Source organism: Hypanus sabinus, chromosome 29 (genome assembly GCF_030144855.1).
Source record: "Hypanus sabinus isolate sHypSab1 chromosome 29, sHypSab1.hap1, whole genome shotgun sequence".
Lineage (NCBI taxonomy): Eukaryota > Metazoa > Chordata > Chondrichthyes > Myliobatiformes > Dasyatidae > Hypanus > Hypanus sabinus.
This window is the reverse complement of record NC_082734.1, coordinates 28,475,074-28,502,308: the sequence shown is the minus strand read 5'-3', so window position 1 is coordinate 28,502,308 and position 27,235 is coordinate 28,475,074. Positions and strand designations below refer to the sequence as shown.

The 27,235-nt window shown below is 40.4% G+C and overlaps 1 protein-coding gene across 1 annotated transcript; it reads left to right on the top strand.

The window, feature by feature from the left end:
* The first annotated feature begins 1,122 nt into the window (after positions 1-1,122).
* On the top strand, positions 1,123-26,120 carry LOC132382793 (guanylate-binding protein 1-like). The gene is made up of 10 exons (XM_059953254.1): positions 1,123-1,292; positions 2,047-2,257; positions 2,767-2,894; positions 3,487-3,619; positions 5,242-5,463; positions 15,759-16,004; positions 17,694-17,974; positions 18,358-18,570; positions 19,787-19,889; positions 24,128-26,120. The coding sequence occupies exons 2-10, from the start codon at positions 2,086-2,088 to the stop codon at positions 24,529-24,531; spliced, it is 1,902 nt and encodes a 633-aa protein (XP_059809237.1). The 5' UTR covers positions 1,123-1,292; positions 2,047-2,085; the 3' UTR covers positions 24,532-26,120.
* The last annotated feature ends 1,115 nt before the right edge of the window (positions 26,121-27,235 follow it).

Below are 27,235 nucleotides of genomic sequence, written 5' to 3'. Positions count from 1 at the left end.
TTCATAGCATCTCAAAGAATTGCTTCTTTAGTAATAAAGTAATGCAAAAATCACCAGTCGGGGTTTCAATTCAACAGAAGGTTTCAGACAGAGGATTCAGTGAGCTCTGTCTATCAGCAGAGGTGTTTCAAGTATCTCACTAAAAAGTGAGTGTAGCATATTCATGAAAAACTTTAGTGGCTCACCAGTTACCATATTTTTAGGCAAACCCAGTATACGTAAATTCATCCTATTACTTCTGATTTCCAGATCAGTCATTTTCTTCTTAATTCTTAGTATTTCCAAAGAAAGCTCAACAGTTTTCTTTTCATAATAATTTTAATATGTATATTTATTTCTTTCCCCTAATAACCAATTGTTTCATCTTCAAAGCATCTATATATTTAATCCTGTCTTTTGTAAATAAGGGCTCCAAATTTTCAAAAATGTTTCATATTTATCTCTTAAATTATAAGTAATTTTTTCTAATGGAATACAACCATAGATTTCTTTCTTCCAAGAATCTATACTTAAATGTGTATCCGATTTCCAAGTAACTGCAATAGCTTTTTTGGCTACTGCCAGTGCAATTTTTATAAATTCTTTCTGATACTTATTTAGTTTGAGTTTCGGTTTTATCCCTTCAATATCACCTAGTAAAAATAATATTGGATTATGAGGAAATTGTGTTCCTGTAATTTGTTCCAGTAAAAGTCTTAAATTTGTCCAAAATGGTTGAATTTTAGAGCAGGACCATGTCGAATGTAAAAAAGTACCAGTTTCCTGGTTACATCGGAAACACTGATCCGATAAATTTGGATTAAATTTTTTTATTTTTTGTGGTGTAATATATAATTGATGTAAAAAATTATAGGCATTCTTTCTTTCTTTCTTTCTTTCTTTTTTTTCTATGGGGCAGTTAGGGGGGAGGGGTTAAGGGGAGGGGGTATGGGTTATATACATTGTTTTTTCATACTTTGTAATCATTTAAAAATGCAATAAAAAATTATTAAAAAAAAAAACAGTTTTCTTTTCCATAGTAGATATCCTTAATTCTTGTTCATTAATCACTTGATTCACAGTCTCCAGTTCTCTTCCCATTCTATTAGTGTCCTTCTTAATGGTCTGATATTGAAATTCCAGATTCTTCAAAGATTCCTGGACAACAGAGACAGTTTTTTCAAGCTTTTCATTAGCATTCATCAGTCTATCAGTCTTGGTGTCCATCATTCAGATCTTGACATTAATACCTTGCATCAAAGAAAATATTCTTTCTGAAGTAGAGAATTCCTCTGGCTCCTTTGTTTGTTCAGGTTCGGAAACAATTTTGCCATGTTTTAATTCGATTCCAGTTCGGGTTCCAGCCATCGTGATTAGATGATAAAGCCAATAATAACAGTAATAAATCTTCAAAGTATAAACAAAATTAGCAGTGGGATGTAAGTTGTAAAATGAAGTAGTAGTGCCAAAAAGCGTCTTACTCCAATGAATGCCTAAGAGAGACTCCTCCAACAATTTAACAGAACTCTGCACTCTAAGTAGCAGTTCTTTGGGAATTTGTCTGTCCACCCTGAACATAGCAAAAGCATTGCGAGTGGATATCTTCTTTGAATTCCACCAAACCTTCCCCCCATAGCAACTCTAATAAAGCAGCGCATTCCAGGCATCTACCACACTCAGTAACAAACTCACCCCCCACATATCCTTTAAACCTATGCCCTCTCACCTTCAATGCATGCCCTATTTTTTAACCTTGTGGAACAGATCTATCTGTCAATGTTATATATGCCTCTCATAATCTTATAAAGCTCTATCAGGTCTCCTCCTCCTCTCCAGAGAAAGCAACCCAAGATTATCCAGCCTTTATATGTTGAAATACAGATTCCCAAGAGTGAATCATGGGCCTTAATCTATTTCAGGTTTTCATGGGGAGTATATACAAATTAACAAATCCTCAGCAATTATTTGGAGGCCAGGATACAATACATAGCATTGGGAATGTATACTATGCATTAAAAATTTACTGTGATTTAATCAGTGTGTGATTCCCTTGCTCTGACCTTGTAGTGTATCTCAGAAGGACAGTCAAGTGGCAACAAACAGAAGATGGAGAAACCCTTGCAGCTGGTTTATAATATAGATGGGAAACTGAAGCTGAACCCCGAGGCACTGCTGGTCCTCAAATCCTTCGAGGATCCAATGATTGTTGTTGCCGTGGTTGGTGCTGCTCGTACAGGGAAGTCCTACCTCATGAATTGTCTTGCAGGAGACAAGAATGGTAAGAGCAGTGGCTGTAAACTTCCACCTCTAACTTTTCACCTCTGTTTACTATCTCTGTTGCAGAAATTATCGAGACACCTGGAACACACAGAGCACAATTGTACTGTCAAACTGTCAGTAGTGGGAGATATACTGGGGACATCCATTGGTATCACTTTGGTGTTCCCATCGGTACTTTGGTTAATTGATCTGTAAATATCTAGGGAATTTAAACTGCATGTTTGCTTCATATCTCAGATGCACAGAACACACTAGTTTCATTAATGATGGGCGGAGTTACTTGCTGTAAAACCAACTATGTGTTAACCATTAATTGTCCATTTTCACAAATTTTACAACAATTTCTTCTTATACTTCCCATGTTCACAACAGTTCCTCCCAAACCCTATCCCTCACTCACAAACTAGGGATAGGGTACTCACAACCTCCTTGTCTTTGGGCTAAGAAAATTGATAGATCTACTTGTGTCCTTGCAAAGTTTACCTCTCTGTCTCTCTCCCTCTACAGGATTCTCAGTGGATTCAACTGTCCAGTCTCACACCAAAGGAATCTGGATGTGGATTCGAACCCTCCCTCAGAGACCTAATGAGGTCCTCCTGTTGTTGGACACCGAGGGTCTGGGAGATCCTGAGAAGGTCAGTCCCTTCCTCACAACTATCCCCCTCCTCAGAACGGTGGTTTCATTACCAAATAGGTAACCCACAGACAAAGGAATGATCTGCAGACCAGAGTTCAAATCCCACCACAGGCAATGGGGATGTTTAAATTCTCTTTACAATCTAGATTTAAAGTAAAAAAATTATGAATTTGTTAACTAATAATCTAACATTTTATCACAGGGTCACACTGAGCTTCAGGGAGGAATTCTGCCATTTTTTTCATTGAAACTGCATGTGGTCCAAAACCATTACATACTCCAAGTTTCCTGTCCCATCCACGCAATTCCCATCCCCATCCTCCCAAATGAAAAGGATGTTAAGGTAGCATGAGTATACATTACGCCCCAGCACTGTATGGGTGAGCACTGGCTGAGTCTCGATCAGTAAGACTTCCCTTGGCCAAACACCTGCCACTGGTCGTATTGACAGGAAGGATGCTGTGGAGGGAAGCCTCACCCACCAACTTCTGTAAACACTGCACAATAAGTGTCCACAAGTGGGATGGTTATCTATTAGACTGATCTCTGAGCAAGAGCTCTCACTAACTGGTTGTCGGTCCTATCTGCAGGGAGACACTGCCAATGATCATTCCATCTATTCACTGGCTATCCTTCTGAGCAGCATCTTCATTTACAATGGGAAAAATCAAATAGACCAGAAATCCCTGCAAGACCTACAGTATCCTTCAATGGTGTCACTTAGTCATTCTCTTCCAGGGTGATATCTCTACAGTGACCAGTGTCTCTCAGTGCTTCTCTCTTGGGAATATCTACACAGTGACTGATGTCTTTCAATCCCACTCTCTTGAGGAGATATTGTACACCTAACCAGTTTATTTCAGTCCCTGTCTCTCTCAGTGGGATATCTGTGCAGAGACTTGCATTTCTCTGTCCCTTTCTTTTGGTTTATACATATCTGTACACTGATCATTGTCTCTCAATCATAGAGTTATTGTATTATACAGTAAGGACGGCAACCCTTTGGCCATGCTTGTCCATTCCAACTGAAGTTGATTTTGAGCTGATCCCATTTTCCAGCACGTTCCCATATGCCTCTGAATTATCATCATCTTCGTACCTGTCCACACACTTGGAAATCTGTCAAATTTACATGCCTCATCCACTTTCTCTGCTGGCTGGTTCAATATAATTATCACCCTTTATGTATAAAAAATTGATATCTCAGTTTCTTATTAACCATTTCACTCTAACCATAATAATATATCCTATAGTTTCATTTCCCTAACCTTGTCAGCAAAGACTACTGACTCTAGCAATGTCCTTCATGATTTTGTTATTACAGCTGTGAAATCACCCCTGAATCTTCTATGCTCCAAAGAATAAAGGACAAACTGTCCAACCTCTCAGTTTCATGACTCCTGGCAACATCCTTCAAAATGTTTTTTTTTACTCTTTCTGGTTTTGTCACGTCTTTGCTATAACTGCATGACTGGAACTGTACACAGTACTCCAAGTGTGACCATTCTAATTCTTTGTACAAATGTAGTGTCACCATGCACTTCAGACTTAGTGCACTAACTGTTGAAGGCCAGCATGCTAAAAATTTTATTCACATGCTCGTTCTCTCCACTTGTGACTCCCCTTTAATGGAACCTTGTTCCTATAGTCCAAGGTCCTTCTGTTGTGCAAAAGTATCTAGATCCCGTATATTCAATGTAAAAGTCCTACAATGATGAGTCCTTCTGAAATGTAATTCTACATACTTATCTGAATTCCATTTGACATTCTTGAGCCCCAGCTGACCAAGATTTCACTATACTTGCTGGTACTCGTCTTCAATATCCACTGTGACAGTGAAATAATGCTTGAAAACTGTGCCCATCTCCAGCAGTTCCACAAATACATTTCCATCTTCGTCATTCAGGGGACCATTCACACCATGTTACTCTTCTTTCATTAATATATTTGTTAAGTCACTTAGAATTCTCCTTAATTTTCTTTGCTAAAGCCACCTCATGCTCCCTTCTGCCCTCCAAATTTCCACCCTAAGTTTACTCTGGCATCCTCTATAAGCATTCAATGATTCACTTGATCCCAGCTGCCTGTTTCTGAATCAAGACATCTCCTCTTGCTATGACCAGATTTACAATAATCCTTGACATCCAAGGATCTCAAACACCAGCAGCTTTGCCATTTACTTATCAAGTCCCTCTCTCTGGGGTAAACACCTCCACAATGACAGGTGTCTCTTAGACACACTCTCTCTGAGATGGGTATCTGTACACTGACCAGTGTTTCTCAGTAACTCTGTCTAAGGGACAGATCTGTACAGTGACTGACATTCTTCAGTATTTTCCTGCCAGCCCTTCATTCCTTTATCCTTGATGTCGCTCCCATTTTTGTGGCTGAACTGTCGAAGCGAATCGAGATGAAGTCCCAGTCCGATGACTGTGACAGTTGGAACTTTCTTCGTTTCTTCCCAGAATTTGTCTGGGTGATCCGTGATTTCACGCTGGATCTCAACATCGATGGAAAACCTGTGACTCCAAATGAGTACCTGGAGTTCAGTCTGAAATTGAAGGACAGTGAGTATGTGGCAGTGCCAGTCTCTGAGGAAACATTGAAACATAGAAAATTTTATTGCGCAATACAGGCCCTTTGGCCCACAATGTTGTGCCAAACATGTTCTGACCTTAGAAATTACTAGCCTTACCTATAGCCCTCTATTTTACTAAGCTCCATGTACCTATCTAAAGGTCTCTTAAAAGACCCTATCATATCTGCCTCCACCACCGTTTGCTGGCAGCCCATTCCACACATTCACCACTCTGTAAAAAAAACTTACACCTGACATCTCCTCTGTACCTACACCCCAGCATCTTAAACCTGTGTCTTCTTGTGGCAACCATTTCAGCCCTGGGAAAAAGCCTCTGACTATCCACACAATCAATGACTCTCATCTTCTTATACACCTCTATCAGGTCATCTCTCATCCTCCGTCACTACAAGGAGAAAAGGCCGAGTTCACTCAAACTATTATCATAAGGCATGCTCTCCAATCCAGGCAACATCCTTGTAAATATCCTCTGCACCCTTTCTATGGCTTCCACATCTTTCCTGTAGTTAGGCGCCCAGAACTGAGCACAGTGGTCCAAGTGCAATCTGACCAGGGTGCTATATAGCTGCAACATTACCTCTCGGCTCCTAAATTCAATTCCACAATTGATGAAGACCAATACACCGTACACCTTCTTAACCACAGTGTCAATCTGCACAGCTGCTTTGAGCATCCTATGGACTCTGACCCCAAGATCCCTCTGATCCTCCACACTGCCAAGAGTCTTAACATTAATACAATATTCTGCCATCATATTTGACGTACCAAAATGAACCACACTTATCTGGGTTGAACTCCACCTGCCACTTCTCAGCTCAGTTTTGCATCCTATTTAATGTCCCACTGTAACCTCTGACATCCATCCACACTATCCACAATACCTCTAACCTTTGTGTCATCAGCATACTTACTAACCCATCACTCCACTTCCTCATCCAGGTCATTTATAAAAATCATGAAGAGTAAGGGTCCCAGAACAGATCCCTGAGGCACTCTACTGGTGACTGACCTCCATGCAGAATATAACTCGTCTACAACCACTCTTTGCATTCTGTGGGCAAGCTAGTTCTGGATCCACAAACCAATGTCTCCTTGGATTTTATGCTTCCTTACTTTTTGAATAAGCCTTGCATAGGGTACCTTATCAAATACCTTGCTGAGATACATATACACTACATCTACTGCTCTTCCTTCATTAATTGTTTAGTCACATTCTCAAAAAAATCGATCAGTCTCGTAAGGCATGACTTGCCCTCAACAAAGCCATGTTGAATACTCCTAATCATATTATACCTCTCCAAATGTTCATAAATCCTGCCTCTCAGCATCTTCTCCATCAACTTACCAACCACTGAGTTAAGACTCACTGGTCTATACTTCCCTGGACTATCTCTACTCCCTTTCTTGAATAAAGGAACAACATCTGCAACCCTCCAATCCTCTGCAACCTCCACCGTCCCTATTGATGATGCAAAGATCATTGCCAGAGGCTCAGCATTCTCTTACCTTGCCTCCCACAGTAACCTGGAGTACATCTTATCTGGTCCCAGTGACTTATCCAGCTTGATGCTTTCCTTTCTTTTCAAATATTTTATTATTATTATTATTATTATTATTATTATTATTATTAACATCATCCTCATCCAAAATACAAGAGTACACCAAAGTAAGTAACACCTACAATGTCTCAAAAGAGAAAAAATTATTAAGGATTGTAAAATATGGTGACAAAAAAGAGAAGAAAAGAAAACCCTACTAAAGCAAGAAAAAGGTGAAGAAAAAAAAGATCCATTAGATGTTCAACCCCGGAACCATGAGTCATACAAAAAGCTTCTAAAGATAAACATCAAACCACCAGCAAAAAAAATTATACCAAAATTTACAATTAGATCATAGAGAATATCTATCAATTAACTCAAATGGTAATAAAGAGCAAATGAACCCCATCTTTTCTCAAAATCAAACATAGGTTCGCAGGTTTGACTTCTAATTTTCTCCAAACTAAGTCATAGCATTACTTGAGAGAACCATTATGACAGAGTGGGAGCCAATGTATCCTTCCACTTCAACAAAATGACCCTCCTAGCTATTAATGTAACAAATGCAATAACATGATGGTCAAACAAAGAAATACCACGAATATTTAGAGGTATTATTCCAAAGAGCACAATTAATTTGTTAGGTTGTAAATTAATTCTAAGTGCTTTAGAAATTTTAGGAAAAACTGGCTTCCAAAACTGTTCCAATATAGAACAAGACCAAATCATGTGTGTCAGTGTAGCTGTTGCAGTTTTACATCTATCACTATAACCATCAACATTAGGAAAGATTTTAGATAATCTTTCCTCTGTCAAATAATAACAATGTACTATTTTAAATTGAATCAATGAATAGCTAACACCAATCAAAGAAGAGTTAATCAACTTCAAGATCCGCAACAAGTCCTCCACTATAAAAGTCAAATTAAGTTCCTTTTTCCCATCTTATTTGATCTTAAAGAAAGGGCGCTTATCCCATTGTAATAATAAATTATAGATTCTTCCAATGGAACCCTTCATCAAAGGGTTCATACTCATCATAATATCTAACAGGACACCTGTAATATGCAAGGAAAATTGGTCAAATATTTTTGTAAGAAATGTCTAACTTGAAGGTATTGTAAGGAGTGTGAATATGAAAGAAAATATCTATCAACTAATTGTTCAAAAGTCTATTTTCTTAAATAGATCCAAAAAAGAATTAATACCTTTATTTTTCCAAAATAAAAAAATTGGATCACTCAAAGAAGGCTTAAAAAGTTTTGATAAATTAAACTACATAGTTTAAATTTTTTAAGATTAAAAAAATTACGGAGCTGGAGCCAAATTTGTGAAGAATACCTAATCACAGGGTATAAATTTAATTTAGCAAATTTAGCTAATTGTATTGGTAGCTCCCAATAACTAAGTTAAATAAAACTGCTTCACAGATTTCAATTCCAAATCTACCCAAATTAGCCGCTCGTTCTTATCAACCCAGTATAACCAAAAGGATATATATCACATATTAACAGCCCAGTAATACATTCTCAAATTAGGCATAGCAAGATCTCCATCCTTTTTCAATTTTTGTAAGTGACATTTACCAATTCTTGGTCTTTTATCATTCCAAATAAAAGATGAGAGAATACAATCAATTCGATCAAAAAACTCCTTAGTTAATAAAAGCAGGAATATTCTAAAATAAATATAAAAATTTTGATAAAATCATCATTTTAACTATATGGATGATGCCAGCAAGTGAAAACATAAGTGGGTTCCATCTGCTAAAAAAATACTTCATAGAATCTACCAAGGGAACAAACTTAGCCTTATATTTTTAGTGATTATAATGCCTAGATATCTAAAGGGATCCATAACTTTGAAAGGAGTATTATCATATATAGAAACAGATTCATCTAAATGAAACAGTTCACTTTTATTAAAATTAATTTTATATCCTGAAAAAGCTCCTGTTATGTACCCCGTAACTGGGTGTCTGACCAGCAGAGAGAGAAGAATCCATTAGAGTCTGGTGGTAGTATTTTCAAAAGTGTTTATTAGTAAAAATAAGCAAGACAATATCAATCTTGCAAATATATATATAACACAGGTTAGCGATAATAAACCTAAAAGTTTGGGAATAATGATAAGCACTAATAAACAAGCTCTATCAATGTCTAGGGGTTGATGAACTGTCATAGAAAAGTATAGAGTTCAGTTTAGTTCATGCGTGCTGAGGTAGTAATGGTTGTTGTGTTGTAATCGTTGGAGAGAGAGAGAGAGTGAATGAGATGAAACAGCAACAGCTGCGGCAGGCAGACCTTTTATTCCTTTCTTAATCCATCATGTCATTGTGGCTATTCAGTTTTGACCCCTCTGTCATTCAGCTAGAGACCGTTCTTCTGTCATGGACTCATCACTCCGGCATGAGTGGACACACACACAAGTCCCCACTGGCCCTGCTGCAACACTGAGTTTTACTGACTGATCTCCTGGTTTGTTCTCCGAAGCCCCCACTTTTCTTGTGGGTTCCAACACTCAATCAGTGTCCAATGGTGTGTCTCCTGGTGTGTCTGAAAGGTGTCTCCCCGGACCTGTCTTTTATCCCTACTTACGGGGTCTCAGCTATCCATCAACTCTGAATGACTGTGTCTATCCAATCAGGCCACTCCTGCTGTCTCCTGAGGAATGTTAACAAGCAAAATAGTAAAAGGTAAATAATCCTTGTAGAAGTCATAATACAGTAAATCAACAGTCTCTCTCCCCTCTCTTATCTGTAGCAGATGTTCTTGCATGTTTTCCATCTCTCTCTCTCTCACGAGCAGCATAGCAACAGTAATGGTTCATGGTTCTCGGGGGGGGGGGGAATGGGTAACTCTGCATCCCATTGTCCATCAGATCTCTTCATCACTCATAACACTCCAAATCCATTGAATAAATTTAGCAAGGCAGGAATAGATTCCTTAATATTAGATATGTAAACCAATAAATCGTCGGCATAAAGAAAAATCTTATGAATTGTATCATGCACAAGAATCCCATGAAAATCTTTCGCTTCATGAAGGGCAATAGCAAGGGGTTCTAATTTGCAATGAACTTAATGGACAACCCTGTCTTGTTCCCCATGAAAGCTAAAAAAAGGGATCTACAATTATTAGTAACAACAGTAGCAATAGGAGTTTTATTTATCATTCTAATCCAATTATTAAAATTAACACCAAGGCCAAATTTCTCTAAAAGATTAAATAAGTATTTCCATTCGACTCGTTCAAATGCTTTTTCAGCATCCAAAGAGACGATGCATTGTGGAGTTTTAAAAGAAGATGAGGATATAATATTAAATAATCTCCAAATATTTAAAAAGGAATAACGACCTTTATAAATCCTGTTTGATGTTTAAAAATAATTTTACTCAATAATTCTCCAACCAATTGGCCATTATCTTTTACAGGATCTTAGCATCAACATTCAATAATAAAATAGATAAAGCTCAATCAGTAGGATCTTTATCCTTTTTAGGAATAAAGAAATAGAAGCCTCATAAAAAGTAGTGGGTAAATCACCTTTCACAATAGAGTCCTTAAACATTTCCAACATATACGGAAAAAGCAATTTTCCAGATTTTTTAATAGAATTCTACAGTATAGTTATCAAGTCCAGGGGCCTTACCAGATTGCATTGAAAAAATAGCTTTATAAATTTCATCTTCAGTAATCTTTGTATCAAGAGTTTTTTGATCCTCAACAGAAATTTGAGGAAAAACAATTTTTCATAAAAAAGCATTCATTTTAGAAGAATCCACAGGAAATTGAGATTTATAAATTTCAGTATAAAAATCTTGAAAATTCTTATTAATTTCTTCATATTCCCAAGCCAGGGTGCCATCTTTCCTACGGATTTTCAAAATTTGCCTTTTAGCTCTGGCCGTTTTTAATTGAGATGCAAGCTGTTTGTTAATTTTATATCCAAACACATAAAATAGACTTTTTAGCTTATGCAAGTCACCTTCAATAGGATGAGTTAATCATATAATGTGATTGAAGTTCCACCCTGTGTTTAAATAAGTCAATATTAGGGGAAATCACACAAATATTTACATCTTTAATTTGTTTTGAAATCTTATCTAATTCTACTTTAGTCTGTTTTTTAAGTTTAACTGAATAAGAAATGATCTGACCACATAAAACTCCAAGGCATATGATCAGATATAGCAACAGCATCATATTCACAATTCTTAATGCTAGGCAAGAGGTGAGGGTTGACTATAATATAATCGATCCTCGAATATTTTCTACAAACATATGAGTAAAAAGAATATTCACTGAAATCAGGGTATAAATATCTCCATAGTTCAGGCAATCCAAAATCAGTCAAAAAGGAATTAATAAATGATGCAAGTAATTTGGAGGTCGCTAATTGGTTGAGCTTTTGTCAATCAAGGGATTTAAACAACAATTAAAATCCCCACCCATTATCAATATATATTCATTTAAATCAGGCAATAGAGCAAATACATTTAAAAAAGAAAAACAAGGATCATCTAAGTTATGACCATACAAATTGATCAAAACAACTTTTCTATTACAAATTACTCCTTTACCAATTAAAAATCTACCACTGAAACTTGACTTAGTATCTTCTTCAATGAACAAAATATTGGATTTAATAAAAATAGACACACCTTTAGTTTTACTTTGAGAGGTAAAGTGAAATTGCAAACCATTCTACAATCCAAAAATCTGTCTTTATCTCCCGCCCCGATATGCATCTCTTGGGCAAAAATTATATTAGGCTGGAATCGATTAATGATTTTAAGTCTTTTTTCATTTGATAGGATGGTTCCAACCACATACATTCCAACTTATTACATTTACTTGTTTAAATACCATACTATAATTTTATTCTTCTCTACACATGCGCAGAACTCATACTAAGATGGGATGATCAAAAATGGTAGCGATGAAGAATACAACCTCTTAAGAAACACGCATGCTCTGGAACCACCCAATGGGAAAAACCCTTAACTCTAACACCACCTCTCTTCCCCCCGCCGACAGCTCAGAAAAAAGCAAGCACCCTATGATAGAAAATGAAGCCTAGACTGCTCTGTCTGTCAAAGAAAATTTTATAAGGTTCTCTACCCCGGCCTCTAGTTAAAAAATAAGAGATGAAATCCACTAACCTTCTAAGAGAGACAAAAAAGTCTCAGAAGTGGGAAGTGCAGCAAAACTATTCGTATATTCCTTTGGTGGGACCTAGCTTCCAGGTCTATAGTCTTATTTCGATATCTTTCCAAACAAGTTGTAGTTTCAAGCAATTTTTGCATAGTTGCCTTCAATTCTTCTTCATGTGTAATAACTTGAGTTTCCAGATCTTTAAGTTTTCCCAGAAATGACAATTCATAACTATTCTTTTCCAGTTGATCTTTGATTGAGTTCAGTGTTCGAACCATATCTTCAGCCCATGATAGCATTTCATCAGATCTTTCCTTTTGCATCTTTCCTTTTCCATTGCCTTTATCACTAGGTTCAGACAAGTTCTTCCCATTCCTCAAAGACATATTGTTCCCCTTCAAAAATCAGCAACTAAAAGCTTTAAATTCAAAGGTTAAACTGGGAGGGGTGGAGGAAAAAAGATAGGAGCAGCATAGAAACTGTTGTTACTCCATTCACAGACAGGTGCAGTTTCCAACTTGATGCTTTCCAAAAGCTCCAGCACATCTTGTTTCTTAATATCGATGCACTCAAGCTTTTCAATCTGCTGCAAGTTATCACTACAATCACCAAGATCCTTTTCCAAACTGAATGCTGAAGTATTCATTAAGTACCTCTGCTATTTCCTCTAGTTCCATACCCACTTTTCCACTGTCACACTTGATAAGTCCTATTCTTTCATGTCTTATACTCTCGCTCTTCACATACTTGTAGAATGACTCAGGGTTTTCCTCAATTCTGCCATCCAATGCCTCATGGCACCTTCTGTCTCTCCTAATTTCCTTCTTAAGCTCCTTCCTATCAGCCTTATAATCTTCTAGATCTCTAACATTACCATGCTCTCTGAACCTTTTGTAAGCTTTCCTTTTCTTCTTGACTAGATTTATTACGTAAACCTTTGTACACCACGGTTCCGGTACCATACCATAAATTCCCTGTCTCATTGGAACGTACTTATGCAGAACTCCAGACAAATATCCCCTGAATATTTTCCACATTCCTTCTGTACATTTCCCTAAGAACATCTGTTTCCAATTTAAGCCTCCAAATTCCTGCTTGATAGCCTCATAATTCCCCTTCCTCCAATTTAACACTTTTCTAACTTGTCTGTTCTTATCTCTCTCCAATGCTATTGTAAAGGAGATAGAATTATGATCGCTATCTCCAAAATGGTCTCCCACTGTGAGATCTGACATCTGACCAGGTTCATTTCCCAATAATAAATCAAGTACAGACTCTCCTCTTGTAGGATTATCCACATATTGTGTCACGAAACCTTCCTGAACACACCAAACAAACTCCATCCCATCTAAACCCCTTGCTCTAGTGAGATGCCAATCGATATTTGGTAAATTAAAATCTCCCATCTGTTATGATTACACCTTTCCAGGATCTGTTTCCCTACGTGCTCCTCAATATCCCTGTTACTATTGGGCAGCCTATGAAAACACCTAATAAAGATATTGACACTTTCCTGTTCCTAACTTCCACCCACAGAGACTGCATAGACAATCCTTCTATGGCGTCCACCTTTTCTGCAGCCGTGACACTATCTCTGATCAACAGTGCCGTGCCCCCACCTTTTTCACCTCCTACCCTCTCCTTTCTGAAATATCTAAAACTCGGCACTTAAAGTAACCACTCCTGTCCCTGAGTCATCCAAGTCTCTTTAGTGGTCACAACATCATATCTCCAAGTACTGATCCACGCTCTAAGCTCATCTGCTTTGTTCACAACACTCCTTGTGTTAAAATAGACACATCTCAGACCTTCAGTCTGAGTGCGTCCCTTCTGAATCACCTGCCTATCCTCCCTATCACACTGTCTACAAGCTTTCTCTATTTGTGAGTCAACCGTCTCTTCCCCAGTCTCTTCAATTTGGTTCCCACCCCTCAACCACTCTAGTTTAAACTCTCCCCAGTAGCCTTAGCAAACCTCCCCGCCAGGATATTGGTGCCCCTGCGATTCAAGTGCAACACTTCCTTTTTGTACAGGTCACAACTACCCCAAAAGAGGTCCTAATGATCCAGAAATCTGAATCCCTGCCCCCTGTTCCAAGCCCTCAGTCACACACTTATTCTCCACCTCATTCTATTCCTATACTCACTATCACATGGCACAGGCAGTAATCCTGACATTACTATCTTTGCACTCCTACTCCTGAACTTCCTTCCTAACTCCCTGTAGTCTGTTTTCAGGACCTCTTCCCTTTTCCTGTCATTGGTACCAATATGTATCTGATCTCTGGGGGCTGTTTTACCTCCCACTGCAGGATATCTTGGACGCGATCTGGAACATCCCGGACCCTGGCACCTTTGAGGCAAACTACCATAGAAGTTTCTTTCCTGCATCCACAAAATTGCCTGACTGACACCCCCACCCAACTATAGAATCCCTTATCACTGCTGCCTTACTCTTCCTTTCCCTACCCTTCTGAGCCATAGGGTCAGGCTCTATGCCAGAGGAATGGCCAGTGTTGCTTCCTCCAGGTAGGCTGTCTCCTCCAACAGTACTCAAACAGGAGTACTTATTGTCAAGGGGTACAGTCACAGGGGTATTCTCTAGTACCTGACTCTTTCCCTTCCCTCTCCTGAATGTGACCCACTTGGCTGTCCCTCAGGCCCCAGTGTGACCGCCTGCCTATAACTCCTCTCTATCACCTCCTCGCTCTCCTTGACCAGGTGAAGGCCATTGAATTGCATCTCCAGTTCCCTAACGGGTACCCTAGGAGCTGCAGCTCGAGATACCTGGTGCAGATATGGCTGTCCAAGAGGCTGGAAGTCTCCAGGACCGCCCACATCTGACACCGGGCACAGAAAACTGGCTTCACACATACATCCTCCTTTCCACAATTACACAGTTAAACCTACCTTGCCTCGTCCCACTACCACTTAAGCCTGTTGAGCCAAAACCCTCTCACTCTGCTGTCTGAGGGGATAGGGTAAAATTGTAAAGGGGCCAGATAAGGGAAGGAGCAGGGTTGAATTCAATGTTTGTGGGGGTTACCTTTGAGAATCTGTGCATACACACTCCAGGGTCTCCCGATCTTTTCACAACTATCATTCCCTACTTACTCTGTATTCCACTACCCTGTTCACATTCATATTACCACACAATTCCCTGCAATAACCTGATGGAAACTTACAGCATCCTCTGGTTTCATGGCATAATGCACCACTCCCACCCAGCTGACAACTCCTTCCCATCAGAGTTCCATCTGCTTGGCAGGGTGCCACTCTGCCACACACACATCTCTCAATTAATATGACCCTCAACTGCCCTGCATGACACCAATGCTACATCTTTCTCCTCCATGAAAAGTCACCCAGCTCCCAACAGCAATGCATTTGATGCCTTCCCACACATCATGTCCCTCACGATCATATCTTACAAACTGCATCCTGTCTGTTTCCTTCCTGTCCTTCCACTATTCCTCCCCACAGCCCTGTGGGTAACAATCACCATGTTGGGAATAGGAGAACAGACTCAGTAAGGGTGATTCCTGCCTAATTCCTGGTTCTTTTTTCCAGGTGAAATCAGTGAGCAAGACAAGAAATATAATGAACTCCGCAAGTGTATCCGCAATCTTTTTCCCTCACGTTGCTGCTTTGCATTTCCCTTTCCCACACACCCGAATAAAGTCAACCAGCTCCAGAAAATGAAGGACACGATTCTGGATAATGATTTCATCAAGGAGCAGAATGCCTTCATCAGTTACATCTATGGCCACAAGAAAGTCAAGAGAGTTCTTGGGGGTCAGCTGGTCACAGGCAGGAGTGAGTAACAGGGCAAAATCTCACTGCCTTTCTTCAGTATAACCCACTAACCTGGCATGAGAAAATCTGCTGTTTCTGAAACTCCAAAGCAACACATACAAAAATGTTGGAGGAGCTCAGCAGGCCAGGCAACATGTATGGAAGGAGTAAACAGTCGACGTTTCATGCCAAGATCTTAATCAAGACTGGAAAAGAAGGAGATAAATCAAAATGAGAATATGGGGGGGGGGGGAGAGAGAGGAACAAGTACAAGGTATCAGGTGATAGGTGCAACTGGGAGAGGGAGAGGTGGTGAAGAAAGGAGCTGGGAAGTTGATTGGTGAAAGAGATAAAGGGTTGGAGAATGGGGAATGTGATAGTAGAAGACAGAAGAGAATGGAAGAAGGTAAAGGAGGAGGAGCACCAGAGGGAGGTGTTGGGCAGGTAAGAAGACAAGGGAATGTCAAAGAAGATGACGTTGGTAAGTGATCGGATGTTTATGCCAATAGGCTGAGGACCTTCACTCTGTCCACCACAAAATGTAGTATTTCCTGGTGGCCATCCATTTCTATTCTATTTTCCAATGCCATTCCAACATATCAGTTCATGGCTTTGTCTACACCCATGATGAGGCCACATTCAGGTTGGAAGAGCAACACCTTATATTCAGTCTGGGTAGCCTCCAACCTGATGGCATGAACATGGATTGGATGTGTGTATTACAGGCATGAATGGAAAACAGGTTGGATCCAGTTGGAGCAATACACACAAAGCAAGATTTCCAGCAACTACAGGTTTTCTCTTGTTTATGATTTAATTATTACCCTGCAATGTCTACTCTGAAGAAGTTTAAACCTTCCCTTTGATGGGAGTTTAGTGAAACCCTCTCTCACTGCCCCCTTCTGTGATCCCTGTTGCTCTCCAACACTTTCACCATGTGCTTACCCAGACGTGCTCACCTTGTATTTCTCTCTGCTCCCCCCACTCTTTAAATCTACTCTGCAGCTTCTTCTCTAAGACCTGCCAAAGTGCTTTGGCCCAAAATGTCAAATGTACTCTTTTCCATAGATGCCACCTGGCCTGCTACATTCCTCCAGCATTGCTCAGATTTCAGCATGGGCAGATTTTCTCTTGTTTGTGGTGGGATCCAGTTGGAATTGTGTATACTGGAATTAAATGCAAAGGAGTAGAGACCATTGTAATCGTGTTAAATGGAAGTGAAAGAGAAGGAGTTGGGATGCCGTTGGAAGTGTGCAAAATGGAAAGAATAGAAAGAGGCTGAGATCCAATGGGAAGCGAATACAATGAACATTTATGAGAAGAAATTGGGATCTCATTGGAAGGGAATACAATGGAAATGAATTTGAATAAGTAGAAATCCCATTGAGAATACAGATGATGGGAATGAGTGGGATGGTGTGCGACACCAGCATGGGTGTTTAGGGTAGAAATGAATGGGAAGAGATAAAGCCCACTGCTAATGAATGGGATTATGTGTGTACTCATTGGGAATGTCAACTGTGGGAGCATGGACTGTGGGATTGAATGGGAAATGAGTGGAGTCCCATTGAGAGTCTGAACGATGGGAGAGATGGGTGTGATCCCATTGAAAATGAATGAGAATGTGTTGGTTACATTGGGATAAGGAAAGTGGGAATTGAAAGTGTGATCAGATCCTTAGGCACTGACCTCCAGAAACATCCCACACAGGATTTGCTGAATTGGCCAAGATGTACGTGGACATGATGGTGGATGGGGTCATACCGTGTGTGGAGAGCAGTATTGCCAAATTAATGGAGGTGGAAAATCAATCAGCAGTAGATGAAGCCCTGAAATTCTACGATAATGAAATGAAAAAATTCTCAGAATCTGACAATCTTACTATGAGCAAACTTGAAGAGTATTACACTAAGAAGAAGGGAGAGGCTTTCAATATCTTCCACAAAAGGTGTATGAACAACAACAGCATCAAACACATCAAGCAGCTGGAGGTGAGCTTCTAATGTTCAGTGATTACCAACTGTCTCATCTCTGAACTCGAGTCCTTGGACCCAACCCATACAGACATAGACTGAGAGACAGAGAGCATAGATAACATCCTGAAAGTGAGGGACTGAGAAACATTGGATAGTGCAGATCACTCCCTGAGTTAGAGTAGCAGAGACACTCCTGTTTGTATATAGATCACTCCTTGTCAGTGTACAGATCTCTCCCTGAGAGAGAGCAACTCAAAGATACAATCAGTATACAGACAGCTCCATGAAACAGAACGACTCAGAGATATAATTAGTGTACAAATCTCTCACTGAGAGACACTGGTCAGTGCAAAATACTTGGCCTCCTGGGTTATTGTACTTCTTTTCCTCACCACCAGGAGACGATGAGTTCCACTTACAAGTCTCTCATGGCCAAGATCAAGGAAAAGTCACAAGAGCAATGTAAAGCACATCTTGAAAAAGAAATGGCATCAGTTAAGGAAAACCTGAAATCTAGACATTACCTGAGAGCTGGCGGTTTCCAGGAGCTGAAGACGGATCTTGAAAAGGCTATCAAGGAGTACGAAGAAAGGACTAAGAACGAGATGGAGGTAGGGTCAATATTTTACAGCAAGACATTTACTTTTCAATTCTCTTAGCTTTTCCTTCCTCTGCCTTACATGGATTCAGAAAACTCCCACATCTTTCATTCACCCAACAAAACTGTATTTAATTTCCACTCTCTGTAACATCTGGAACGGGATTAACTGGGTAGATTGAGTCTGTGATTGGAAAACCAGTTATGGTGGGCTATGGGAGGAATTTCAATGGGTAGGATTTATTAATTTTGGAGTTAGTGTTTTTGGGGCTGTGGGAAGAGATTCAGTGAGATGAGAGTCAGTAATGGAGCAAAGTATTCATGGGCTTGAGAATTATCTTTCAACATTGGTTTTCAAAGCCTTCCAAAAGCTCCCTTAAATAAATTTAACTGTGCTTCAATGGAGAGTTCAAAAAAAACAATCCTGCATTGAGGGAAAAATGTTGGTTTCGTATCTCTGTTGATCAAGCTACCTGTTTATCTAAATCAGATTTGCATTTCACGATCATCTTTCATAGACTAACCATCCAGTACATTTGCTGATTCTGAGTTTTCACAAAGACATGTCTAGTCTAGTCCCAACCTGTCCTACCTTCTGTATTGAGATAATCTGTCCTTCCATGTATCAGTCCAGGAACCCATCTCTGAACTGCATCCAGTGTGTAGTGTTAAAGGAGACCTATGTTGTCCATATTCCAGATGTAATCTCACCAAAACCTGATATAGCTGAAGTATTACTCTTCTACTTTTGTTACACACTCGACCTCTCCCTTTTTATGGCAAACATTTAGCAAATCTTGCACTAGGGCACCCAAATCCGTCTACATCTCAGAGCTTCACAAATTCTCATATTTGGATAATATGCTTCTATTATCTTTCTGCCATAATGGATATTTTGCATTATCCCACACTGTGTTCAATTTGCTTGATCCTCGTCCATCCACAGAAAATATTCCCCTACTCTGCATCATCTCTGTGTGTTATTCATGCAACTTACCCTTGTTTATTTAGGGGAAAAACTCTGCCTTCATCCAGGCCACAATATAAATTGCACATAGTTTTCAGCTCTGGTTTTACCAGTTTCCTGTAGATTGGTAAGAGGAATTCCCTAATTGTGTATCAATCCCCAGCACTAGATGTTGGATGGTGAGAGTGATCTCCGATCTCTTGTGGACTGGTGTGATGGGAGAGAGTTGGTTGTGAATGATTGTACCTTCTCTCCTCTGTAGGGATGTGCTGTCCTTGCACATTTCCTGGAAGAGGAAAGACCTCGTCTGGACCATGTACAGGAAATGGACTGCCGGCTGATGGAGGAACAAAAGCATGCCTCTGGTGAGAAACTGAACAAAATGCTCAAAATATGCATCTGTAGATTTAAACTTAACTCTTCAAGTAAAAAAAATGAAAATGTAAGACATTTTTGCTGGGTATTCACCTTAGTGTTCATAAGAAACAAAGTGAGATCAGGGAGAGGTGTGTTTATCTTCTTGGACATGTTCATATGAAGAAGAGGTTGGTGTTGGGTCTCTCAAAGAACATAAATGGGAGGCCAGAGTGTGGTGCCAAAGAGGAGGAGGTAGATTTGAGACAGGAGTAAGGGTCATCACTGAGGAGTGGGTAATTCTTGTCAAAGAGATCTAGGTGCAGAGACAACACTAGGGCTTGACATATAATGTAACTGCAACTTGAGCATAAATACCAACTCATTAACCCTTTATTGTGCATTGGTCATTTATATTTGAAATGTATATACAGTGTACACAATAACAAATTCACATCATATGTCGGTGACAATAAACCTGATTCTGAATTCTGAACTCTGAGGTGTAAGCAGCAGAAGAGAAGGAAATGCCCTGGCTGAGATCAGAATGCTCCACTTCAGCGAGAGGAAGGCCAGACAGCCTATTGAAGACATGGCAGGAGGTGGAGTAAGGGTCAGGAGTGGGTAGACGGTCAGAAGGATTGTAAAGAGTTGGGACGCAATGAACGGAAGGCTCAGAGGGTTGAAGGGGTTGTGGGATACTGGGAAGTATAGGATATCAGGAATGAGTGGGGAAAGATTGTAGAAGACTAGAGGCAGTAAGACCCAATGGTGACATGAAATAATAACGTTACAGTGGCAGAGCCAGTAATATCTGATGCATTACAGAATAGATTGGCAGGTGTGATGGGGAAGGCAATCTTGAGAAGGACTTCATAGAATGCAACAGTGATATCTTTCTAAAACAGCGTGTTACTGAACCTACAAGGAAATGTGCTATCTTTTTCTCATCCTGGGTAATGAGAAAGGGTACCAATCTTGAGGTCAGAAATCATCTTGGAAAGGATAATCAGAGTAAAATTGAATTTCTCATAGAAATGGAGGGTGCAATAGTTTTATCCAAAACCATGTGTATTATCTCAAAACAAGGGAGAATACAATGGGATGAGAGAGTATTTGGAAAGTGTAGATTAGAAACACAGGCTACATGGCAGATCAGTGGCTGCAGGAATGGGACCCCAGCATTTACCCAGATTGTAGCTGTAGGTGATGGGAGTGGATAAAAGCTGTGGGACTCCAACCCCACTGATGGGGCAGAGTAAGAGTGCTCCAGTGGTTGGGGGACCTCCCAGTGTTGCTGGGACAACAAACTGATAATGACGAGGACGCAGATCATAAAGGTTATGTTTTATGTTCAGACCCCAGGGTAGGAAAGTGCTGTCCATTTCTTAATGAGGAATAATTTCCCTGGACTTGTTTACCCAGGTTCAGAGACTGTACAAAGGTTTGTGTTATAAATCAACAGCAACAGAGAGGAATTTGAGTGAGTTTTTTTTATAAAACAAAAGACATTTATTAAACTCTGCTCAAAAATATTGGAAAGTAAACATATGACTAATTTAACCAGAAGTTATCAGATATGCGGATATATCTAACAAATAGTCATACTTAGATTATTCGAGTTCTCATTCAAACACCCATCTTACAGTGATAAATTCAAAAGTCCCGATAACTTATGCAGTCGTTAAAAGAGAGACGTTTCCTAAAACAGCTACTCTTTCGAATTAATGATGATTCTGCCAATCACAACCGAGAGATGCCTTGTTGGAGGAAATCGCGAAGAAGACATAAAGTGTTTTAAAGTAACTGACCTTAGGAGGGTGGTCACTGCGCAAATCCCTACCTTGCAGGGGCTTAACTTAAACATGCATGCCAGAACTCCAGTGCAAAGACTTAGAAGGACAAACACTCCCAAGATGATGAAAGAAATTAACTTTACCCAAACCCCTGGGATTAGACTAAACTGGTAATATCTTCACTCTTTGATACTACACTGTAAGGAACAAAAACAAATGGGCAACAACTAATCCGGTGGTGACTTGCGAAACAGCCTACCAGCAACCACAAAGTTGCACAGTAAAATAAAAATCAGAACTTCATCACATTGGCGGGCTTTTCTTTTAATACCATGCCATCATGTGACATCACATCACCCTGCTATCATGAGACAATTACATTATGCCCATCACAAGATGATGACATAATGCTCAGAAGATAATTACATCACCCTCACGGGATATGTAACAGTTGTGATGAGGAGACTTGATCCTGTCTACCTGAGGACATGGCTGGACTTGCAGACCCTGGAACAATAAGGCCATCCTTCAATCTGATACCTGATGTGGAAAGGGCCCCTCCCATGTGGCCACCAACAGGCCCAGATTCCACTGAGATGTCTAAGGATTCCTCCACCACTGATCATGGGGTTAGGATTGTTTTGGAGATGGAACAAGCTTTTGGGGCTGGGAGACCCACTGCAAAGAGAGGAATGCATGTGTCAGCTATGAGTGGTGTCTGGCTGGTGGGCACAGGTACTTGTGGTATTTGGGGGTGTTGGTATCTATTGACAGTGAGAAGAAGAACTGCCATGTGACCTGTACGATGATTTCTCTCATCCTAGTTCCTGCAAAAAGTGACCACTGACTACTGACCTGTAGGCTTAGAAATGGCACAACTCATGAAGGTGTGTCTGTATCACTCTCCAATACACCTGGTGCTGCGCTTGGACCACCACCTATTGTGGGCAGAGCTCATTCTATTACACATGTGGGCAGGGTCCACATACTGGCAGTTTAAAAACTAGCACTAATAGGTTAGAGGACAGCCCATTTCCAAGATTTGCCCTGACTTGTGAGAGATGCGGTGGGGAACACAGAAGTTTCCCCTCCCTAAAGGTCATGGACAAAGCTCACATTTTTCTCTTCTGTCAGGAGTATATTTGGGGGCTGACACAAGGAGCAAAGGAGAGATGAGAAAGAGGACAAAGATGAGAACTTAAATATGGTGTTGTTGATTGCATATATATTTATAAAGAATCATCTGAAAACTATCTAAAATATTACTTTCTGGAAAAAAGAAACAGGTTAAACAGTGATGTCCTCCTTTAAAGAATGGGAGTTCCCACCATCCAATATTGATGCTGGCCTCATTCTTATCTCTTCCATTTGCCAAACACCTACACTTACCCAATCTTCCCACAGCCTTAACAGTGATCAATTCCTCTTGTCCTTACCTCACACCCCATGATACACAAGCACATCATCCTCCACAACTCTCATCATCTTCAAAGGGGTCCTACCACTAAGTGTCTTTATCTCCTATACTCTGCTTTCTGTGGGGATTGCTCTTATTCCTACATCTCTACCCCCTCCCAAATAATCACCCTCCTGGCACTTATCCCTGCAAGCAGCCTAAGTGTTCACCTGCCCATATGCCTCCTCCATCATCTCTATTCAGGGCCCCAATCAGCCCCTCCAGGTGAGACACTTCACCTGCAAATCTGCTGGGGATGTCTATTGTCACCATTGTTCCCAATGCGGCCTCCTCTACATTGAAGAGTCCCATTGTAAACTGGGGGACCATTTTGTCAAGCACCTCCTCACCATCTGCCACAAGCAGGACTTAACGGTAGCCAAAAATTTTAATTCCGATTCCCATTCCGACATGTTGGTCCATGCCCTCCTCTTGTGCAAAGAAAAGACCACCCTTGGAGTGGAAGAAGAACACCTTATATTCTGTCTTGGAATCCTCTAATCTGATGGCATGAGTATCAATTTCTCCTTCTGGTAAACAAATTCCCATCAGTCCTTCCTCTATTCCCCACTCTGACCTTTAACTCCTTCTCACCTGCCTATTACTACCTGGAGTTCCCTCCTCCTTCCCCTTCTCCTATAGTCCGCTCTCCTCTCCTATCAGATTGCTTCCTCTCCAGCCCTTAACCTTTGTCACTGACCTGGATTCACCTATCACCTTCCAGCTATTATCTATCCTCTCACCCTACCTTTTTATTCTGGCATCTTCCCCCGTCCTCCTCAGTCCTGAAATAGGAACACAGGTGAAATGTTGACTGTCTATTCATTTCCATAGATGCTGCCTAACCTGCTGAGTTCTTCCAGCATTTTGTGTGTTGTCTTAGGCTGAACAGTGAATGAATCTCCCTCTCCATGTCCTGTCACACGCATCTTGAGAAATGAACCATTCACAACTCTCTGCATGGACTAACCAATTCATCCTCTTCTACTTTTGTCAGCTTTGGAAGGGGAGCTCTCAAGGCTGAAACAGGAGATGGAGAAGCTGGAACAGAAGAGGAAGGCATATGAGGAATGCAGGAATAACGAAATCATGGAGCAGATCAGGAAAAAATTTGAGGAGGGCAAAACATACAATGTGAAAGAGCTGAATGAAGCCATGGAGCATATGAGGAGTGAGAAGGAGAAATACGAAAATGAGGGTAGGAAGGAGGATGCAGAAAGGGCTCAGCAGAGGTATGAGTACCTGAAGAAGAAATATACAGAGTCAACAGAATGGGATTTCGCGAAATTCATAGACAAGAATGCTTCTGTGGTTCTGGATGTGTTTCCACTACTGAAAGGCTTGTATCAAATATATCGTCTCATTAGACCTGCGGGCCATAAGAAATCGGAGGAGAATTAGGCTATTTGGCCCATTGATTTTGCTCCACCACTTCATCATGGCTGATCAATTTTTTTCCTCTCAGGCCCATTCTCCAGGCTTCTCCCCATATCTCCTTATGTCCTGACAAATCAACCTCTGCCTTAAATGTACATACAGTCTTGGCTCCACAGTAGCCTGCGGCAATGAATTCCATTTAGTCACTATTTGTTTGGTTAAAGAAACTCCTCCTCATCTTCATTCTAAAAGGATGCACATCTGTTTCAATGCTGGTTCCTCTTGACTTAGACTCTCCCACCGTTAAGAACATCCTCTCCACATCCACTCTATCAAGGCCGAGTAGATTTCAATGAGGTCACCCCTCATTCTTCTTAAATCCAGTGAATACAGGCTCAGAGCCATCAAATGCTCTTCATATGACAAGCTGATCAAACATGGAATCATTTTTGTGAACTTCCTTTGAATCCTTTCCAGTTTCAGTATATCACTTCTAAGATAAGAGGTAAGATAACTGCTCACAATACTCCAAGTGAGGCCTCACCAGTGCTTTATAAAGCCTCAACATTACATCCTTGCTTTTATATTCTAGTCCTCCTGAAACAAATGCTAACATCACACTTGTCTTCCTCACCGCAGACTCAACCTGCAAATTAGCCTTTCAGGAATCATATACAAGCACTGCCAAGTCCTCTTGTGCCTCAGTTAGTTGTATTTTCTCTCATTTAGAAACTAGACAATCCTTTCATTTCTTCTACTAAAGTGGAAGCAATACACTTCCCTACATTATATTCCATCTGCCACTTCTTTGCCAATTCTCCTAATCTGTCTAGGTTCTTCTGTAGTCTCTCTACAAACTCAACATTAGCTGCCCCACCACCACTGCTCGTATCATCTGTAAATGTTGCAGCAAATCCATCAATTCTATCATGCAAATCACATAATGTTAAAAGAATTTGTCCCAACATAGAACCTGGTTGAACACCAATAGGTACTGGCAACCAACTAGAAAAGGCTCCCTTTATTTCCACTCTTTCCCTACAGCCAATCAGCTACTGCTGTATTCATGCTAGAATCTTTCCTGTACTACCATGGGCTCATAGGTTGTTCTGCAGCCTTATGTGTGCCACCTTGACAAAGGCCTTCTGAAAATCCAAAGAAATGACATCAATCAATTCTCCTTTGTCTATACTAGCAAGAAAGTAGTAAAAAATGATGTGTACATTTAGAAATGTGTCCACAACACCTATCCTGTGACATCCCTAACAGCTTCTAAGCCCCACATCCCCCCCCCCCACTGCGTGCCCTGCCCCAGTCTGATCAATGAACTGGATCCCACCCCACACATTCTACATCCAATCCCCAGCCTGATATTGAGTTCACACGCTGGAATATTTAAAGCATAGTTGGGAATTTCACCTCACGCTCTGTATGGATTCCATCTGGTGAATCTCAGAACCCCAGAGATGTGAATGAGATCATTTCCCTATGACTTAGTGTAATAAGTCCAACTCACCAAATCCCCTCCCACAGCCCACAGATACTCTCCCCCATCACCAACTTTCCCCACCCATCAAATCCCTTACCACAGTCCATGGACACTCACTCCTTCACTCACTATCCCCACCCACAGCCCACCGGCACACTCCCACCATCCATTTAACACACTCCCACAGCTCATGGACACCCTGTTCAATTACCAACCTCTCCCACACCCCCACCTCACACACTATATCTCCCACATTCTCTCCCACCAAGTAGGGTCATGGGTATTTCTTCAGCAGTTGTTGGACTCTGGAACTATTGCTGCCAAAATATATCTTGAGGTCCATTTTCTGCATTCCCGCATCGAGGTTCCAGACTTTTAGTTTTTGGCAGCTAATTATAGGGGGACATTAATCTTCTCATATACCTGTCCACACTGTACCACAATTCTCTGAATTATTGGTTCTTTTATAAGCGGGTCTGTTTATCCTTGGACAAATCATCAAACTCTCCCTGGCACAGAGTGCCAGCTCCCACATCCTCTTTATCTACTGGTTCAATGGTCAGCTCTATTCAATACTGACCCTGTGTTGATAATGTGGCCTTCCTCCACACTGCTCTGTGTTCTGTGCATCCCTCTCTCACCAGCAGAGTTCCCTCTCAGAACCTGATGGGGAACGTCATCTCCCTCTGGCTATTACATTCCCACCATCAATCCATGATCAGTGTAATTACTGGATCACATTAATTATCCAAGCGATAAATCTGACCACCAGCAATGAACAATTGGAAGCTGAAATGTGAGAACAAATGTACATTCAGCAGAAATATGCGAGACTGCAAGTGCTGGAATCTGGAACAACAAACGTGGAGACCGATGAATCTTCAGTGGGTCGAGTAGCATCTGTTGGTGGGGGTAGGGGTGAAGGAATTGTTGATGTTGGGTCAAAATCATGTATTAGAACTGATAGATGTCTCCTCAGCACAAGGACATGACCCAAAATGAGACAATTCCTTTCCTACCACAAATACTGCTTGATCCACAGAATTCCTCCAGCAGGTTATTGCTTTATATAAGTTGAGTGAATAGTTTTAGCTAATAGATTTGCTAAGTAACATAGATGCTACATTTAACCACAATGTAACTGTTCTTTATAAACACATAAGCAATCTTTCCAATTAGTCAAACCAATATAAGAATCAAGATATATACAGTATGTGTGGACAAACTTAGATAATGGAT